Genomic DNA, 19,768 nt, shown 5'->3' with positions numbered 1-19,768 from the left:
CGCCTCCGTGCTGCCTATATAACTTGCTTTTCTTGATTCCTGCAGACTACAAGCTCTGGAGATCGATTATACCCATCTCCTACATCTTACATCCACGAGAACTACCTCCAGTTGTTTGAGTTTGTAGGGAAAATGCTTGGAAAGGCAGTGTACGAGGTAAAATCTGGTCTTGACTTTCCACTTGGTGCACTGATGAGTTAGAATTTCAATGGCATGTCTTTCTCTTCTAGGGTATTGTGGTGGATGTTCCCTTTGCTTCCTTTTTCCTTAGCCAACTATTAGGGCACCATCACAGCATCTTCTACAGCTCTGTGGATGAGCTTCCTTCTTTGGATTCCGAGTTCTACAAGAATCTTACATCCATTAAGGTCAGAGTTGCATGACTACTTGTATCACAAACACACTATGGGAGACATTTGTCAAAACTGATGCAAAGGAAAACTGACTTAGTTGCCCATAGCAACCTATCAGATTTAATTTCTCAGAAGTCCTTTGGAAAATGGAAGGAGCAAGCTGATTGGTTGCTGTGGGCAACAAAGCCAGTTTTCCTTTTGAACCAGTTTTAATAAACTCTCCCCCCCCCCCCCTGCTGTAAAAGATCTTATGGCCGATAAATCCCAAACTGGGAAGTAAAAAATTGCAGAACAAGGTCCAGACAATTCTAAAAGCTGCCCCAGTGTCTGGTATTGAATCTGTGTGCAGTTGTACAATGGCTATAGTATTTTAGTCCAATATGGCTACAGACCTACATGAATCAAGCAAAGGCGGTGAATAATACTAGTTTTGAACTATAGATATGTAGGTCACATTATGCTATATTTCAGCTTCCTTTATTAATTCTAACCTTAAAATTGTATCTTTATATTCTACAGCGATATGATGGAGATATTAGTGATCTGGGCCTCACACTTTCTTATGATGAAGACGTGATGGGTCAGGTACATGATTTTGTCTTTGGTTTGCCAAACCAGTTGCCGAAGTTTGCTGTTTATCATTTATTGTGTGGTTTAGCAGTTTTATTTTTAGGGGTGTTACACAGGATAGCATTGGCACAACTATATCATACTTAGTCCCTAATATACAGAAGTATTTTAAGGCCCTAAAGTGAATGTCCATGCAGTCTAAATAATAGTGCAACCACCACTAGGGGGAGCGTACTGTATACTGTTTATACATTGAACTCACTAAAAGCATAGTATTCAGTAAGCTTCCTGTGGTGGTGACGTAAGTGCAAGGCATGCTGAGTTCAGCTTATCACTGAACAAAAAAACCCTAAAAATTAACTTTTATTTATATGCAGATAAAATAATAAAAAAAAAAAAAAAACTTATGTCTATTACAGGTAAGTATGATGACCGAAGATACAGCAGTATAAAATAATACGGTATCAGCAGAGAAAAGTAACCAGCCTATCATCTACATGTATGATAGACCCTAAAGAGATGCAATAAATAACCAGCAGTTGTCCATTAAAAACTCACGGTTACTCGCATAGAGATGGTCTCAGGATGTTGAGAGACTCACGGTTACACATCACCAGGTTGACTGTGGGCCTGCAGCCGAGAAAATGGGGTGGGGAAGATGTTCTCTCCCTGGGTTATCCCTGCCGACTATCCCTGCCTAAAAGCAGAGCACCCGCCCCAAAAGGGGCGACCCCACTTCTCAGTGGCTAAACCCTCAAATTCCCTAGGTGTCCCTGTTGAATAAACAATCTTCCCGACACGTTTTCCCAAAAGGAGATATCCAAATGGTTCATCAGGGGACAGCGTTTAGTTGATGCATAACCATTATCATTGAATGTGCTGTAATTTTGTTAAACTTCCAGTACAATAGCTGCAGCCCTCCTATAAGGCAGGTGTCCAATGTATTCATGAGCCTAACCCCCGTCCCTTCAGAGGCTGATTGACAGCATTCTCCCTATTACTATGCAGTGACAGGGGGCTTCATCTACTGCATACATGAGTGAGTACCTAGTTGTTTTATGTCAGATTCACATGTGGCTTCTAGCAGAGAATACCTCAAAAGGAGGAATCTTACATGTAGCACACAGTGTCTACAGCTTTACAATATGGAACCGATTCTACATACAGTATGGTATTCTTGCGCAACAATCTTCCGCGTGCATGAGCCATAAACATGTTTTATTCTGAATTTAATCACCACTTTTAATTTTGCATTTCTTTTATTAGCTGGTCTGTCATGAGCTGGTCCCCGGAGGGAAATCTATCACTGTTAATAATGAAAACAAGTAAGTCTAAGTACTTCTTGGGGGGGGGGGGCGACACTACATGAAAGACATGCCAGTTGTTCTCAAGCTATTTACAAATCTAAAACCTCTTAGAGGAATTTCTTGGTCCCCTGGAACCTAGAAACTGAGAAAGGGAGACTTTCTGTGGTTCTCACCTGTAAAATCTCTTTCTTGCTGAGTTCCTTGGGAGACACAGGACTGTAGGTATAGATGCTGCAAATAGGAGGTGGACACTAATGGCTGTATTACACTAGCCGATATTTCAGACAATAATCGCTAACGTGCGTTCACAATGCTCGTTAGCGATCATGTTGCAGTGTAATACTGCTACCGATGAATGAGCAAATGCTCATTCATTGGGCAACTCTTGCTTGCTGGCGGCAGATTATGTGATCTGCCGCTGGCAAGTATAGTATGGCGATGAACAATGGCATAGGGTTTCATCGGATTGAAATTTTGATACCCAATCGATATTTTTGTGCCAGTATCAATTCGGTACTGGCATTTGCGTTATTGCGATACCAGGCTGTGCTGCGGCTCAGCCTAGTATCTCCTCTTATAAGAGACCATGGCGTGCACTATGTTCTCTCCGGCCAGACAGTGAAGAAGGGTGGAGGGAGGAGGTCACTCCCTCTTATGACGCAGCTGCCGCTGAAACCAATGAAAAGAGCGGGCTCTGAAGCTGCCCGCACCACTGCCACCAATGAATGTGCGGCTAATTAACCCCTTAAGGACACATGACGTATCAGGTACGGCATGTTTCCCGAGTCCTTAAGGACACATGACGTACCGGTACGTCATGTGTTGTTCCGATCACTGCCGTGCGGCCGGCTGTGATCGGAACAAGGTGCCTGCTCAAATCATTGAGCAGGCACCTCGGCTAAATGCGCGGGGGGGTCCCGTGACCCCCCCATGTCCGCGATCGCAACAAACCGCAGGTCAATTCAGACCTGCGGTTTGTTGCGCTTTCTGCAGTTTCTGATCGCTGCGGTCCCTGACCGCGGCGATCAGAAACTTTAGTGTGGCGAAAATATATATTTATCACCCCCCCTGCACCTCTGAATGATTTTAGCCCGGTGGGAGGTGCAGGGGGGGTGTTGCGGGCGGTGGGGCGGTGCGGGAGGCGGGCGGTGCGGCAGGCGGGATCGCGATCCCCCGCCCGCCTCCCATTGCGTAATCGTTGGTGTACAGTGGATATACCAGGGTGCCAGCACATTGCTGGCACCCTGGTATAAACGGCTGACATCGGTGATGCGATGTCAGCCGTTTAACCCTTTCCATACAGCGGTCCGTACGGACCGCTGTATGGAAAAAGTTAACAGTAAGAGGGAGCTCCCTCCCTCTCCGATCGGGGGGCTGCAGTGCCTTTGCAGCCCCCCGATGGAGAGGGAGAGAGCCCCCAGACAGCCCCCCCAGAGCCCCGTCCTTACCCTTCCCCGTCTGCGCAGTTCTGACCATAACTGAGCAGACGGGGAAGGTTCCCATGGCAACAGGACGCCTCTCAGGCGTCCTGCTGTCCATGGTGCTGAACAGATCTGTGCTGAAAGCATAGATCTGTTCAGTGTAAGTAAAATATAGTACAGTGCAATATATATTGTACTGTACTGTATTATACAGACATCAGACCCACTGGATCTTCAAGAACCAAGTGGGTCTGGGTCAAAAGAAAAGTGAAAAAAAGGTAAAAATCAAAAAACACATTTATCACTGATTAAAAAAAAAAAAAAAAAAATTCCCTACACATGTTTGGTATCGCCGCGTCCGTAACGACCTGATCTATAAAACGGTCATGTTACTTTACCCGAACGGTGAACGCCATAAAAATAAAAAATAAAAAACTATGATGAAATTGAAATTTTGTCCACCTTACTTCCCAAAAAAAGGTAATAAAAGTGATCAAAAAAGTCGCATGTACGCCAAAATTGTAACAATCAAACCGTCATCTCATCCCGCAAAAAATGAGACCCTACTTAAGATAATCGCCCAAAAACTGAAAAAACTATGGCTCTTAGACTATGGAAACACTAAAACATCATTTTTTTTGTTTCAAAAATGAAATCATTGTGTAAAACTTACATAAATAAAAAAAAGTATACATATTAGGTATCGCCGCGTCCGTATCGACCGGCTCTATAAAAATATCACATGACCTAACCCCTCAGGTGACCACCGTAAAAAAATAAAAATAAAAACGGTGTAAAAAAAGCCATTTTTTGTCATCTTACGTCACAAAAAGTGTAATAGCAAGCGATAAAAAAGTCATATGCACCCCAAAATAGTGCCAATCAAACCGTCATCTCATCCCGCAAAAAATGAGACCCTACTTAAGATAATCACCCAAAAACTGAAAAAACAATGGCTCTTAGACTATGGAGACACTAAAACATTTTTTTTGTTTTAAAAATGAAATCATTGTGTAAAACGTACATAAATAAAAAAAATTGTATACATATTAGGTATCGCCGCGTCCGTGACAACCTGCTCTATAAAATTACCACATGATCTAACCTGTCAGATGAATGTTGTAAATAAAAAAATAAAAAACGCTGCCAAAAAAGCTATTTCTTGTTACCTTGCCGCACAAAAAGTGTAATATAGAGCAACCAAAAATCATATGTACCCTAAACTAGTACCAACAAAACTGCCACCCTATCCCGTAGTTTCTAAAATGGAGTCACTTTTTTGGAGTTTCTACTCTAGGGGTGCATCAGGGGGGCTTCAAATGGGACATGGTGTAAAAAAAAACAGTCCAGCAAAACCTGCCTTCCAAAAACCGTATGGCATTCCTTTCCTTCTGCGCCCTGCCGTGTGCCCGTACAGCGGTTTACGACCACATATGGGGTGTTTCTGTAAACTACAGAATCAGGGCCATAAATAATGAGTTTTGTTTGGCTGTTAAACCTTGCTTTGTAACTGGAAAAAAAAATTAAAATGGAAAATCTGCCAAAAAAGTGAAATTTTGAAATTGTATCTCTATTTTCCATTAAATCTTGTGCAACACCTAAAGGGTTAACAAAGTTTGTAAAATCCGTTTTGAATACCTTGAGGGGTGTAGTTTCTTAGATGGGGTCACTTTTATGGAGTTTATAATCTGGGGGGTGCATCAGGGGGGCTTCAAATGGGACTTGGTGTCAAAAAACCGGTCCATAAAAATCAGCCCTCCAAAAAACAAACGGCGCACCTTTCCCTCTACGCCCCGCTGTGTGGCCGTACAGTAGTTTACGGCCACATATGGGGTGTTTCTGTAAACAGCAGAGTCAGGGCAATAAAGATACAGTCTTGTTTGGCTGTTAACCCTTGCTTTGTTAGTGGAAAAAATGGGTTAAAATGGAAAATTAGGCAAAAAAATGAAATTCTCAAATTTCATCGCCATTTGCCAATAACTCTTGTGCAACACCTAAAGGGTTAACGACGTATGTAAAATCAGTTTTGAATACCTTGAGGGGTGTAGTTTCTTAGATGGGGTCACTTTTAGGGAGTTTCTCCTCTAGGGGTGCATCAGGGGGCTTCAAATGGGACATGGTGTAAATAAACCAGTCCATAAAAATCAGCCTTCCAAAAACCAAACGGCGCACCTTTCACTCTACGCCCTACTGTGTGGCCGTACAGTAGTTTACGGCCACATATTGGGTGTTTCTGTAAACGGCAGAGTCAGGGCAATAAAGATACAGTCTTGTTTGGCTGTTAACCCTTGCTTTGTTAGTGGAAAAAATGGGTTAAAATGAAAAATTAGACAAAAAAATTAAATTCTCAAATTTCCTCCCCATTTGCCAATAACTCTTGTGCAACACCTAAAGGGTTAACAACGTATTCAAAATCAGTTTTGAATACCTTGAGGGGTGTAGTTTCTTAGATGGGGTCATTTTTGGGTGGTTTCTATTATGTAAGCCTCGCAAAGTGACTTGAGACCTGAACTGGTCCCTAAAAATTGAGTTTTTGTAAATTTCTGAAAAATTTCAAGATTTGCTTCTAAACTTCTAAGCCTTATAACATCCCCAAAAAATAAAATATCATTCCCAAAATAATTCAAACATGAAGTAGACATATGGGGAATGTAAAGTCATCCAAATTTTTGGGGGTATTACTATGTATTACAGAAGTAGAGAAACTGGAACTTTGAAATTTGCAAATTTTTCCAAATTTTTGTTAAATTTGGTATTTTTTGGTGCAAAAAAAATAATTTTTTTGACTTTATTTTACCAGTGTCATGAAGTACAATATGTGACGAAAAAACAATCTCAGAATGGCCTGGATAAGTCAAAGCGTTTTAAAGTTATCAGCACTTAAAGTGACTCTGGTCAGATTTGCAAAAAATGGCCTGGTCCTTAAGGTGAAATAGGGCTGTGTCCTTAAGGGGTTAAAGCAGGAGGAGGGACGGGAGGAGGGAATAAACTGCTGCACCGTCTGAGCTAGCTAGCAGCAGCAGAAGCCTCCTCCTGAGTATCCTGTCCTCCTCAGCGTCAGCCCCAGCCCCAGAGTCAGTGTGCATTAGTGCACTCAACAGCCAACATAGCAGGTACCCCACCCCACACAGTGCAAGAGTGATTAGCCTGCCAGGCAGCCAGCAAGATTGGGGTTAATATGACTAATTAATCCCAATCTTGCCACTGCCATGTTTTAAACATTTTAATGTCAGGCAGGGCACTTGCTTTTGGACTGGACCCCATGTGCCTCACATTAATAGTTAGTGACCCCCAAAGTACCATCTCACATAATGGGCAACATGGGGTTAATGTGAGTTACAGAATGTAGGGCACATGGATTGGAAGTCAAAATTCATAAGACTGTGCCACTAGCAAGTGACTGTTCATGTAGCTCATGCATTAACCCCATGTTGCCCATTATGCAAGAATATGAATACTTAATAGAGTTATGATGAGGCACATGGGGGTTTTATCACTAGGAACGGTTGGACCTGTGCCTCACATTAACCCCATCATGTATCACTCTGGCAGCTTCTGATCGGAGCTATGGCATCCAGGACGGTTAGGCTACTTTCACACTCTCTTTTGGTGCGGATCCGTCATGGATCTGCACAAACGGATCCGTTCAGATAATACAAACGTCTGCATCCGTTCAGAATGGATCCGTTTGTATTATCTTTAACATAGCCAAGACTGATCCGTCTTGAACACCATTGAAAGTCAATGAAGGACGGAACCGTTTTCAGTTGTGCCAGATTGTGTCATAGACAAAGTTATATATATCCAGTGCCACCCAGATCATAGACCGCTGAAGAAGGCCTTGACAGGCCGAAACGTCCGGTTGCCATATTTAATGTACATGACTACCCTATATATCCTGTAATTGCACTGGATCTTGATTACCATATGATGGAATACCAATAAAATGTCATTTTACTGGAGATAAAGAAAGCTGTGTGCTGCAATTTTCTGTTATTGGATTACGACTCACAAGTCCTTGCTGGCACCAGCAACAACGGTGTGCGGTACTCCACTTTTACCAGATTGTCTAAAGTGTATGGGCATAGGTGATCAGATTGGGTAGGGTCCAACACCCGGCACCTCCACTAACCAGCTGTTTGCCGAAGGTGCCGTAAACTAAACAGTGGGCGGAGCTGGAAGCAGAAGACTCTGTCCACAATGTAATGGTCGTGCAGATGTATTGCAGCTCAGCTCCCATCCTCTGTTTAGTTTCTGGGGCTGGCTGCAAACAGCTATATCCGACATTGATGACCTTATCTGGAGGATAGATCATCAATATCTTAAAGGGAACCTGTTACCATGTTCTGACATATAAAACCAAATGTACCTTAATGCTTGATTACCCTGATAGTTCCCAGCGATCGATCCATAATCTTCCCAGGACTAACCGGTCCTTTTTTCTCGCCCTATAAAGCTTTCCCGCCTTTTATGCTAATTAACAGAAAAGAGTCATATCTTACATGTTTGACCGGAGAAGAGTCATATTTTCTCGGAGTCAAGCATCTCAGCTCCGCCGAAGAAACGCCCCTATAGATAAAATCTCGCGCATGTGCAATATTCATTTCGGGCAGATTATTCCAGCACCTAGTGGCGTGAGGGGGAGGGGACATACACTAAACTATCAGATTGGTCTAACAAAGAAAGGGCAAGTGCGTGATTTTGGACGAGATTACAAGCAGTGAGGGCAGAAATTGGCTGTCAATCAAGGTTCAGGGGGAGGGAAATAGGCTATGATGGTGTGAGGTGAAGGAATTATGTATGCAAATGAGCCTAACGGCAGGAAAGCTTTATAGGGCAATAAAATAGGACAGGTTAGTCCTGAGAAGATTATGGATCGATCGCTGGGAACTATCAGGGTAATCAAGCATTAGGTACATTCGGTTTTATATGTCAGAACATGGTGACAGGTTCCCTTTGAAGCTAGAATACCCATTTAAGTGTAGAAACAGCAATAACAGTGGATAATATGAGGCAATAATGGTTATCCTGCTGGTTTTATATGAAGTACGGTAGTAGTATTATTTTAGATTACATTTCCTATTTGTTTATTTTCTATATATATAGTTACCTCTTCATTTATGTGGTGTGTTCTCTTGCACAGACTGTTTTCCTTTCTGTTCTTTAGGATCAGTTACATCCACCTTATGGCTCACTTCCGCATGCACACACAGATTAAGAACCAGACAGCTGCTCTCATCAGCGGTTTCCGCTCTATCATCCGGCCTGAGTGGATACGTATGTTCTCAGCACCCGAGTTGCAGCGTCTTATATCAGGGGACAATGCGGAGATTGACTTGGATGACCTCAAGTGAGTTCAATAATGAAATGAGATACTCTGTATTTTCTGCCAAATGTTACACTTGGATTTATTTTAGAGAGGTTCCTCTTATGTTGCACTGTAGACTTGATGCTTGTCTTCAGCGTATCCATAATATGCTTGTCTCTTACTGCAGTGTGATACCAAATTAAGTATACAGATGTTTGTCTAAATGCAGGTGGGAAAACCAATGTAACATATCATGTACAGTCGGGATAACGCTTTACAAATGGACTTAAAGGCCTTGTTCAGCTTTGAAACAATTTTCAGCAGCCCTCTCCTCCACGCTAGACTTGTGGAGGTAAGCCTCCTTACCTGCTCCCCGATGATCGGTTCTGGTTCCCCAGGCACTGCTTCCCTGCTTGTCAACTTCCAGAGTGGATGGAGTCACATGTGATGTGTCCCCCCCCAAGCAGCAGGTGACCCTCCCAGGTAAGGAGGGGACTGTCAAGTATTGTTTTAAAGCTGGAGAAACCCTTTAAAGAGGACCCGTAACCTCCTCTGATATGTCTTTTAGTAACTGCTTGCATTCCCCCTTTAATAACAACTCTGGAGCATCTATTCCTATGACTCATTGTTGGGCCATTCCTTTAGTATTCCTGCTAGAAGTGTATGACTGAATTACTAACGGTCTGCAATAAAGGTCTAGCTGGGTGTTACCAGTTGGAGGTGTGTCCCAGTTTGACACTGATTGGGTAGTGTCAGTCTGTGCAGGGACACATCCCCAACACCGATCTGGACCCTCATTGCTTGTAATTCATTTATAACTTCCAGCAGGAATGATAAAGGAATGGAACAGTACAGAGTAGTAATAATAGATGCTCTACAATTGTTATTACAAAGGGAATGCAAGTTGTTACTTAAACAGACATGTCCTTAACCATAGCCATTACACAACTGTTAAGGGATCCTGATCTCAATGTGCTCAGTCCAATGGAAGACGAGAAATGAGCAGATTGAATTTTGACCTGTTTGATTCACGGTTTACCCAGGATAAACAGTACCACATTATTTCTGTGCGATAAAAAGAACGTGGCCTGAGAGGTGAAGAAGATGCGGTTTGCCAACTGCATCTTCAGTTAACTGCTTACTTATATATAAAGGAGCATTTGAGATAGATATATGAATATAGCAGTTCTATGTATGACCACACTTGGGTGTTATTGAACTTATGGTTATGGTATATTTGATGTTTGTATGGAGTTTTAATGTTTGAACTGTTGGATGGTTGGGTTCTAAGGTGGCCATACACATTAGATAAATATCATCTGAACTAGAGATGAGCGAATCAAAGTTGACGAAGTGGAATTCGTGGTAGCGAATCACATTTTTTCCTAAAATGGCTGCTGCACATGTTGGGACATGGAGCAAAGAATTCTGGGAACGAGGGATCACCCACAATGCTATACATGCAGCCAATCAGCAGCCAGCCCTGTGATGTCACAGCCCTATAAATAGCCTCAGCCATCTTGGATTCAGCCATTTTCCACTTCAAGACTTTAAAACTTTTATTTTGCTGAATAGAAGTTTGGGGAAAGAGCATTAGAGGTGTAGGGAAAGGATAAAAGGAGAATAGGGTCCAATAGAGGAGTGTACAGCCTGGGTAATAGGAGCAATCCTATTACACCTTGCTGCACTGACTCTGGATCAAAATTGCCATTCTACTGCTGCTTTCAGATTTGCAATGGATGATACCTCTGTAATTCCAGCAAACCGTTCTTTTTATTGGGGTGCAAATGCTGTGAGATACAGCCATTAACAGGTTGTATTACTAGAAAATATTTCTACATCTTATTAGCCTTTGTCCGGTGCAGTTATATGTTCTAAAGTCTTTTTTGGCATGTATAAGTGGCAAACAAGGGGCTTATTAGCTGTTGTGTGGTGAAGTGAAAAAATTACAGCCCTTTTTGGGGTGTATTAGTGGCAAAAAAAAAGTTATTTCCCGTTCAGAGGTTCAGTTATATGTTCTGAAGTCTTTTTTGGTGTGTATTAGTGGGGAAAAAAGCTGTAATTTTGTCACTTCACCACACAACGGCAAATAATGGTTTTTTTTTTTGCCACTAATACATAATAAAAAAGGCTTTAGAACATATAACTGCACAGCTGAACGGCAAATAATACTTTTTTTGCCACTAATACACGCCAAAAAGGGCTGTAATTGCCTCACTTCACCACACATAAGCCCTTTTTTGGGGGTGTATTAATTTGATTTTTATTTACTTATTTGATCTAACAGTATGTCAGACAGAGAAGTGACAGGCCCTGCACAGTGGAGGGGCAGAGGCCTAAATGTTTCTAGCGCAGACACAGGTCGCAGCAGAGTAAGGGGACGTGGCAGCAGGAGTCACTTTGAGAGGCCTGAGCGCCCAGTGTAAGCTAGCAGTCGTGTCTTGTTCAGCAACCCAGCGGTTCTTGAATGGTTGAGTTGGTCATCCACTTCGTCCCAAGTGACATCAGACACCCCCAGCCAAGAGTCGGTGGGTTCGTCAGACACGACCCTTAGTTGGCATGGCCCGGGAGCAGGCCCTGTGCTTTCACCTGTCCTCAACCTGCCTCTGTCCTTTTCTGTTCCCCCAGCCAGAGAAGTATTATATGCTGTGGGATCAGCTCCACTATACAGTGAGGATGAGCTACTAGAGGACAGTCAGCAGCTACTGCCCAGCCATGATCTGGAGGAGACATCGGTCGCTTCCTCCGGTAGGCGGGCAAGTAGTGATGAGGAGAGTGGCGTGGGAGCTGGTGTTGCGAGCGGTCAGGCTCCAGGCTCAGAGACAGTTGAGGAGGACATCAGTCATGTGCAGACAGTACTCGTTAATGATGTAGCCGATCACAATTGGGAGCCAGGTGACGAAGGGGCTTCATCATCATCGGGAGAAGAGGGTGGCAGCTTGCGCGTGAGGCAGCAGTGTGAGGTTGGGAACCAAATGTGCCCGGGGTAGACCACTTAGCAGGAGCCTACCTGCCCAGAAAGTAGTGGTGCAGGGGTTAACGGAGGGAGTGGCGGTAGCAGTCAGTCAGTGCGGAGTGTTGGGGGTAAAATCACCTACTCTGCGGTGTGGCAGTTTTTTGTTAAGCCGCCGGAGGAGGTGAACATGGCCATTTGCCGAATCTGTGGGCAGAAGGTGAAGCGTGGCCAGGGTGCCAATGTTGGCACCATGATCCTGCGTCAACATATGCAGCGTCACCATAAAGTGGCCTGGGAGAACCGTGGCTCCAATGTGCTGATCCAGCCTGCTGCATCACCCAGTGGCACGCACCCGATTTCAGGCAGTCAAGGCTTCACCACCTCAGCCGAAGTGAGCTGTCTGTGCTTCCCATCATCTACCAGTCCTGATGCGCCTGCTCTTCACCCTCCTACTCCTTGTCAGTCATTCTGTCAGCAATCGATCACCGAAGCGATTTCCAAGCGACAACAGTATGCGTGCACTCATCCAACGGCGAAGAAGCTGAACGTGCTCCTGGCCAAGTTTCTGGTGCTGCAGTCCTTCACTTTCCAAATGGTGGACTCTGCACCTTTCAGAGAACTGATGGCTTGTGCTGAGCCGAGGTGGAGAGTCCCAAGCCGTCATTTCTTTTCCAAAATGGCAGTACCAGCCCTGCACAACTATGTAGAACAGAAGGTGGGCCAGTCCTTGAGCCTGTCAGGGTCTGCCAAAGTGCATGGCAGCGCCGTCGTGTGGAGCTGTAACTACGGTCAAGGACAATATATGTCTTTTACAGCCCACTGGGTAAATGTGGTTCCTGCCCAGCCAAACCAGCAACTTGGCCAGGTGACGCCGCTTTCGCCTCAACGTTCTCACGCTGTCCGCCTATGCCTCCTCATCCTCCACCCTGTCCTCAGCCTCCACTGCAGGGACAATTCACAGTGCTCCTCCAGCTTACCACATGTTCTACACCTCGTTTGCCTGGGTGAATGGAGTCACACAGGGGAGGAACTGCTCCGTGTCCTTTATCAAGAAATCAAATCCTGGCTTTCTCTGCGACAACTCAAAATCTGAACCATGGTGACTGACAACAGAAACATGGCTGGGCAGGACATGGTGTCGGCGCTGCGTCAAGGAGGACTGAACCATGCGCCCTGCATGGCGCACGTGTTCAATCTGTTTGTCAAGTGGTTCCTGAAGTCTTCCACCTATCTGCATGACATCCTAAAAATGGCCAGGAAACTTTGCATGCACTTCAGCCACTTGTACACCGCCAAGCACACCCTCCTTGAGCTGCAGCGGCAGAACGGGGTCCCCCAACATATGCTGATATGCAACCTTTCCACCCTTTGGAATTCCACCCTCCATATGTTGGACCGACTATACGAACAGAGAAAGGCCATAAATTATTTCTTGATGATCCAAGCGGACAGGAGTACTCCCCTGTGTAACTTCAATGTCAGCCAGTGGCAGCTCATGCGTGACACCTGCTGTTTGCTCAGGCCCTTTGAGGAGGCCACGTTATTCGTCAGTCGCCAGGACTACGGGATGAACAACGTCATACCGCTTCATATCCTGGAACAGATGCTGGTAAATCTGGCTGGTCAGGGGACTGGAGACGGAGGACATTGGAGCACAAACAATGTGTGGCAAAATGGGTGGTTTTTCTACACAGGTGAGAGGAGGGGCAGGAGATGAGGAAAAGGAGGCAGATGACCCAGGCACATGGTGGCAGTATGCAGTGGAGATTGAGGCAGGGAGTCCCTCCGAGTAACTTGCGCAAATGGCCCAATGCAGGCTCACTTGCTTGCATAGTAAGAGCTAAATTTTCACCATTCTGCAAAGGGATGACTTCTGGCTCTCCACCTTGTTGGACCCTCGCCACCGGTCCAAAATGGGGGCCTATTTTACACCCGCTGAGAGGGAGGACAAACTGAACTACTATAGACATCCTATGTAGTAAAAAAAGAAAATGGCTGCACACCATTATACATACAAACAATAGAGCTAAGAAATGGGGGTCATTCTAAATAAAAGTGGTACAATACAGACTATAAATGAGTTAATGGAAGCTCTTAGCGCACATATTTGCTCAAACATGTGTCGGGCCCAGCTGGTCTCTACACTGCCCTGAATATTGTAGGCTTGAGTAAGTCCAAAGAGAGGCAGTATATTTAGTGTTAGGGACCCATCTGCGGAAGCCACTTTGACGCCTGGTAGATGGGCCCGACATGTCATTTTGTTTTTTGTAATTATGTTTGCTTCATGGATAGCAATTGACTGATTGCTAATAAGCGTTCATACGAACGCCCGTTAGTGATCATCTGCCGAAAATCAGCAGGTGTAATACAGGTTTTATCATCCAGCCTGAGCCACTGTGATAATTTTGCCGGATTTTAAGCCTGATGTCTACATTTTAGGCCTCGTGCACACGACCATTGTGCGGCTGTTCCGTGCATTGGTTACCGCAATTTGCGGTCAATAACACAAGGGCAACGTTCGTGCGGCGGCCGGGGTGGATCAAGACCCATTCAGCTTGAATGGGTCCGTGATCCGTACGCATCGCAAAAAATAGAACATGTCCTATTTTTTTGTGGTGTGGAGCCACGGACAGAAACACCATGGAAGCACTACGTAGTGCTTCCATGGGGTTCCGTGCCTCCGTTCCGCACTGCAGCTTCAGATTGCGGACCCATTCAAGTGTTTGCAGGCTGCAATACGGCCATTGCCGGGCAACGGCCGTGTGCATGAGGCCTTAAACAGGATTAGTAAACCTGCTTCAATGTCTCTAGTTTGGGTGTGTCAGTGATGTTTCAAGGTTCTCAAAAGAATTGGATGTTCACCTAGAAGGTATAGATGGCACTACAGAGTTATGTAGATGATGCTACAGATTTCTTCCTTGTGGAGCGGAGCCTTGCAGCATTTTTCCAAGTAAGCAGTGCCCTAAAACTTCTACTAGTTGGATCTCTTCAAAAACAGTATTTGTTGGGATCGATACATGATATAAATCAGTAGTATTGTGTATGGAGGAAGCTGAATTATTTATAATTTCAGCAAAAAAAGAAGAAAAAAAATTAACTTTTTTTTTTTTATTTTTTAATAACAGAAAGCACACTGTGTACTATGGAGGTTTCCATGGCAGTCATCGCGTTATTGTGTGGCTTTGGGATATTTTAGCGAATGATTTCAACTCAGAGGAAAAAGCCATGTTTCTAAAGGTAATGTAATTTTTCATAGTATTAACCTTGTCTGTACAATCTGTGCTGACATCCTTCTTAGATGTCTTGGTCTGACATGTTTACAGGGTGCTTATTGGGTTCCATGGCAGCTAGGGACCTGAAAAAGGTCCCCAGGTCTGCCAGTGGCATCTGCCTATTAGGTCATGCTTAATATTCTTGAACATTTTACCTGCAATCTAATGATTACAGATACTAAGCCCCTAGTGGGACAAAGAAAAAATGAAAAACAAGCTTAAATGGGTTGTCTCACTTTTGTAAGTGGTATTTATCATAGTAGAGAAAGTTAATACAAGGCACTTATTAATGTATTATTATCCATATTGCTTCCTTTGCTGGCTGGATTCATTTTTCCATCACATTATACACTGCTTGTTTCCATGGTTACAGCCACCCTGCAGTTCACCAATGGTGGCCGTGCTTGCACACTATAGGAAAAAGCACTAGCACTCCCACGGTCCCGGCCACCAGAGAGCAACCACTGCTGCTGGATTAAAGGGTGGTCATAACCATGGAAACGAGTAGTGTATAATCTGATGGAAAAATGAATCACGCTAGCAAAGGAGGCAATATGGACGATCACAATACATTAGTAAGTTGTATTAACTTTCTCTACATGATGGACGATCACAATACATTAGTAAGTTGTATTAACTTTCTCTACATGATAAATCCCCCCCCCCCCCTAAAAAAAAAAACTAAAAATATATGTTTGTTTTTAATTACCGTATATACTCGAGTATAAGACGAGTTTTTTGGCACATATTTTTGTGCTCAAAAAGCCCCCTCGTCTTATACTCGAGTCTAGGTCTTGATTGCGAAAATTCGCAAAAAAATCGCATTCCAATTTTCGCATGAACTGGTATTTTCCCAAAAATCGAATATTCGCTTTAGTTGGTTTTTGTACTGTTAAAGTTATTGTTGATACCATATTGTTTTTCTTTGAAATAAATATTCAAAAACCTTTAACCTACTGATGCCTCAATTAATGTAATTTTATTGGTACGGTATCTATTTTTATTTTTGAAATTTACCAGTAGTTTGCTGCATTTCCCACCCTAGTCTTATACTCAAGTCAATAATTTTTCCCATTTTTTTGGGGTAAAATTAGGGGCCTCGGCTTATATTCGGGTCGGCTTATACTCGACTATATACGGTAGTAAAAAACTAACAAAAATAAATTGTGTTGTGCCAATTTTTGTCGTTCTTTTTTCCTCAATTTACCCCGGTGAATCATTTCCAAAAATGAAACTTGAAATATAAATTATATATACCCTGAAATGGTATCAATAAAATCTACAATTCTCCCCACAGAAAAACAAGCAGTGGTACAGCTTTGTCAATGGAAATATAAAGTCATGGTTATTGGAATGTCTTGATGAAAGAATGTAAAATTCGCCTGGTTCTCAAGGCCCAAAATACACTGGTCATTAAATGGGTTGTGCCAATGCCAAGTTTTAAATTATTCCCTATCCACAAAATAGGGGATGACTAGTTGATCACTGGGGGTCCAGCCAATGGGACCCCAACCTATTGTAAGAACGAGGGTCCCATTTCCCTCTTCTGATGGAGAGGCAGGCTCTGCTTGCGCACAGTTGCTCTATTCATTCTCTATGGAAGCATTGTACTTGGCTATATCCGTCACTCCCATAGAGAATAACTGGAATAGCAGAGTGCATGCACGACCTGCCGCTTCATCAAAACAGGGGAATAGGTCCCCCTTTCTTATGATTGGTGGGGGCCCCAGCTGTCAAAACCACAGATATCAGCTAGTAATCCTCTATTAAAGGAATAGGGAATGAATTTGGCCTAACCCCTTTAAGGTTTGTACCATGTAAATATTCTGATATTATATTGTTTCCTCTTTCAGTTTGTCACTAGCTGCTCCCGACCTCCTCTTTTAGGCTTTGCCTACCTCAAGCCTCCATTCTCCATTCGCTGTGTGGAGGTGTCAGATGATCAGGTGAGACCCTTATTAACAGGTAGCCAGTTTTAGGGATGGATATTGCAATAATTAATGTAACAGTGTGTCTGCCCTCAACTGCCAGATGACCTCACATTTCATCTTTTTGTTTCACAGTACAGTTTATAAGTCCATTGTATATGTCAGGAGATTTTCCCACAGTATATGACCACAGTGTGAACAGAGCCTTATTATATACACCTTAACTTTGCCCTAAAAATGGTTTAACCTTTCAAAAAATGCTTTAATTTTCATTTTAGGATACCGGGGACACCTTGGGTAGTGTTCTACGTGGCTTCTTTACGATTAGGAAAAAAGAACCCGGAGGCCGCCTTCCCACCTCTTCTACTTGTTTTAACCTTCTAAAACTTCCCAACTACAGCAAGAAGGTTATCCTGCGAGAGAAACTCCGTTACGCCATCAGCATGAACACGGGCTTTGAACTGTCATAGCGCTTTTTGTTTGATTTTAACCATGAAGTCCCATATTTCCCCCACCCCTCGGGTCTGTACCATGTTCCAGAGCAATTTATGAAGGATTACATATATGAAGCTCTAAGATATCTACTCCCCCATGTCCAGCCCCATCAGGTTTGAAACATGCCGACTTAAGGAAGCACAACTGATACTTTAACTTGTAAACGTTTGACTTGTGTTTCTAGTATAATTAACTTAATGGGTTTACATTTTTCAGAGATTCATGTAAAATTTATAGCTAGAAATTAGATAAAAGTAGGTGGTTTTAAGAAATGGTATTATGCTTAGACCTCATAGATTTACAGATTGCAGAGTCTTATAAGGTCTGTAGACACTATGGGGTGGATTTACTAAGACTGGAGTGTCATAAAAAGACCACTGGAGTAAGATGCACCACATTTATTAAGTCGTACATGCCCCTTCCACTAACCCCCATCCCATTTTCTTGCCACATCTGAAAAGTGATGGGAAGCACAAAAAGACACAAATTATAGTGCAAATATAGCATGTACCAAAACTTGTCAAATTTTTTTACACCACAAAAGTGCTGCAAAGGCTTTAATAAGTCTCCAGTGTCTTTTTTGCAGTTGAGTCCAGTTTCTGCCATTTCACACAGGCCAGATCTTTGCACAGACCAGGATTTTTAAAGAGAACCAGTTACCACGAAATGCAGTGCAATCTGCAGGCAGCATGTATAGAGTAGGAGGAGCTAAGCAGATTGATATATAGTTTTATGGGAAAAGATTCAGTAAAATTTGTAGTTTTTACATCTCTGCTCTTTCCGTACTCTATAACCGACGTCATGTATCAGTGACGGACTGCTATCTCTATATACAAACTTACACAGAGAATACTATCAATCACTGATAACACCTCCCCTATGTACATCTATCAGTGACTGACAGCTAACTCTGTATACACACTTACGTACACAAAGAATACTATCAGTCACTGATAACACCTCCCCCATGTACAACTATCAGTGACTGACAGCTAACTCTGTATACACACTTACGTACACAAAGAATACTATCAGTCACTGATAACACCTCCCCATGTACAACTATCAGTGACTGACAGCTATCTATGTATACACACTTACACAGAGAATGCTATCAATCACTGATAACACCTCTCCCATGTACATCTATCAGTGACTGACAGCTATCTTTGTATACACACGCAGTACTATCAGTCACTGATAACCTTTCCTCCGTGTACAACAAAAGTTGCAAAAAGCTGAGAAATAAATGTATAAATGAAGTTTTACTGAATCTTTTGCCATAAAACTATATATCAATCTGCTCAGCTCCTCCTGCTCTATAACAAGCTGTCCGGCAGATTGTGCTGCATTTCGTGGATACAAGATCTCTTTAAAGCCATACATTAACATATAGTGTAACCACTTCTACACCACTGGAATAGGCCATTGTATATATACTTTATATTCAATATGATCATGTGTTTATACTTATAGATTGTACATATGTAATATATTTTGGTTTTTCTTCTCTTTTAGGGACACATAAGAGAAAGAAGTATTTTAGCAGTACCAGGAACAATTCAGTGTTTTAAAAGAACACTAAACTTAGAAATGTGTGCTAAAACTATACAAGAAATATAGTTGTCTTCACTTTGTTAGTCTGCAGTGATTTCTGCATGACCCAGACACATACAGTCTTGTAGAAATCCTGAGGTTACAGGGATTGTCCCATTACAACAACTTATCCCCTATCCACAGAATCTGATTGGTAGGATCCTACTCCTGGGGCCCCATTATTCACAAGAACAGGGTCCCTTGTTCACCTGTTTGAATAGACCGGCAAACACACATGTGCGCTGCTTCTCCATTCAACCCTGTGGGGCTGCCGGTGATAACCAAACACTTTTACCCAGCTATCACTGGCAGTCCCATGGAATTGAATGTGCTCCATTCAAATGGTGGAACACAGATCCCTGTTCTTGTGATATTCGGGGCCCAGGTGGTTGCACCCCACCGATCAGACACTTATTCCCTATTAAGTGGATAGGGGATACATTTTTGTAATGAGACAACCCCATTAAACTCCTGCTGATCTGTTCTATCTTTGACTTGTGACTGACTTATGGGGTAGGGCTTATCAAAGGGAATAGGGTCTAAGAATCTTAGGGAGGCGACC

General features: G+C 43.1%; 1 protein-coding gene across 3 annotated transcripts in view; it reads left to right on the top strand.

The window, feature by feature from the left end:
- The window catches only part of UBE3B (ubiquitin protein ligase E3B), a 53,963-nt gene extending 35,408 nt beyond the window's left edge, over positions 1 to 18,555 (top strand). For 2 of the 3 annotated variants that reach the window (XM_044273929.1, XM_044273930.1), the window contains exons 21-28: positions 46 to 156; positions 231 to 368; positions 873 to 938; positions 2,190 to 2,248; positions 8,819 to 9,001; positions 15,041 to 15,152; positions 17,041 to 17,133; positions 17,394 to 18,555. In XM_044273929.1, coding sequence (XP_044129864.1) covers positions 46 to 156; positions 231 to 368; positions 873 to 938; positions 2,190 to 2,248; positions 8,819 to 9,001; positions 15,041 to 15,152; positions 17,041 to 17,133; positions 17,394 to 17,585 — 954 coding nt within the window. In that variant the 3' untranslated portion in view covers positions 17,586 to 18,555. Of the gene's footprint in view, positions 1 to 45; positions 157 to 230; positions 369 to 872; positions 939 to 2,189; positions 2,249 to 8,818; positions 9,002 to 9,188; positions 9,331 to 15,040; positions 15,153 to 17,040; positions 17,134 to 17,393 lie in introns of those variants that run through there. The other variant, XM_044273931.1, reaches the window with a different exon arrangement.
- The last annotated feature ends 1,213 nt before the right edge of the window (positions 18,556 to 19,768 follow it).

The sequence above is a fragment of the Bufo gargarizans genome, unplaced genomic scaffold, assembly GCF_014858855.1.
Source record: "Bufo gargarizans isolate SCDJY-AF-19 unplaced genomic scaffold, ASM1485885v1 original_scaffold_1345_pilon, whole genome shotgun sequence".
Lineage (NCBI taxonomy): Eukaryota > Metazoa > Chordata > Amphibia > Anura > Bufonidae > Bufo > Bufo gargarizans.
The sequence above is the reverse complement of the archived record's forward strand: the minus strand, read 5'-3'. Positions and strand labels throughout refer to the sequence as shown.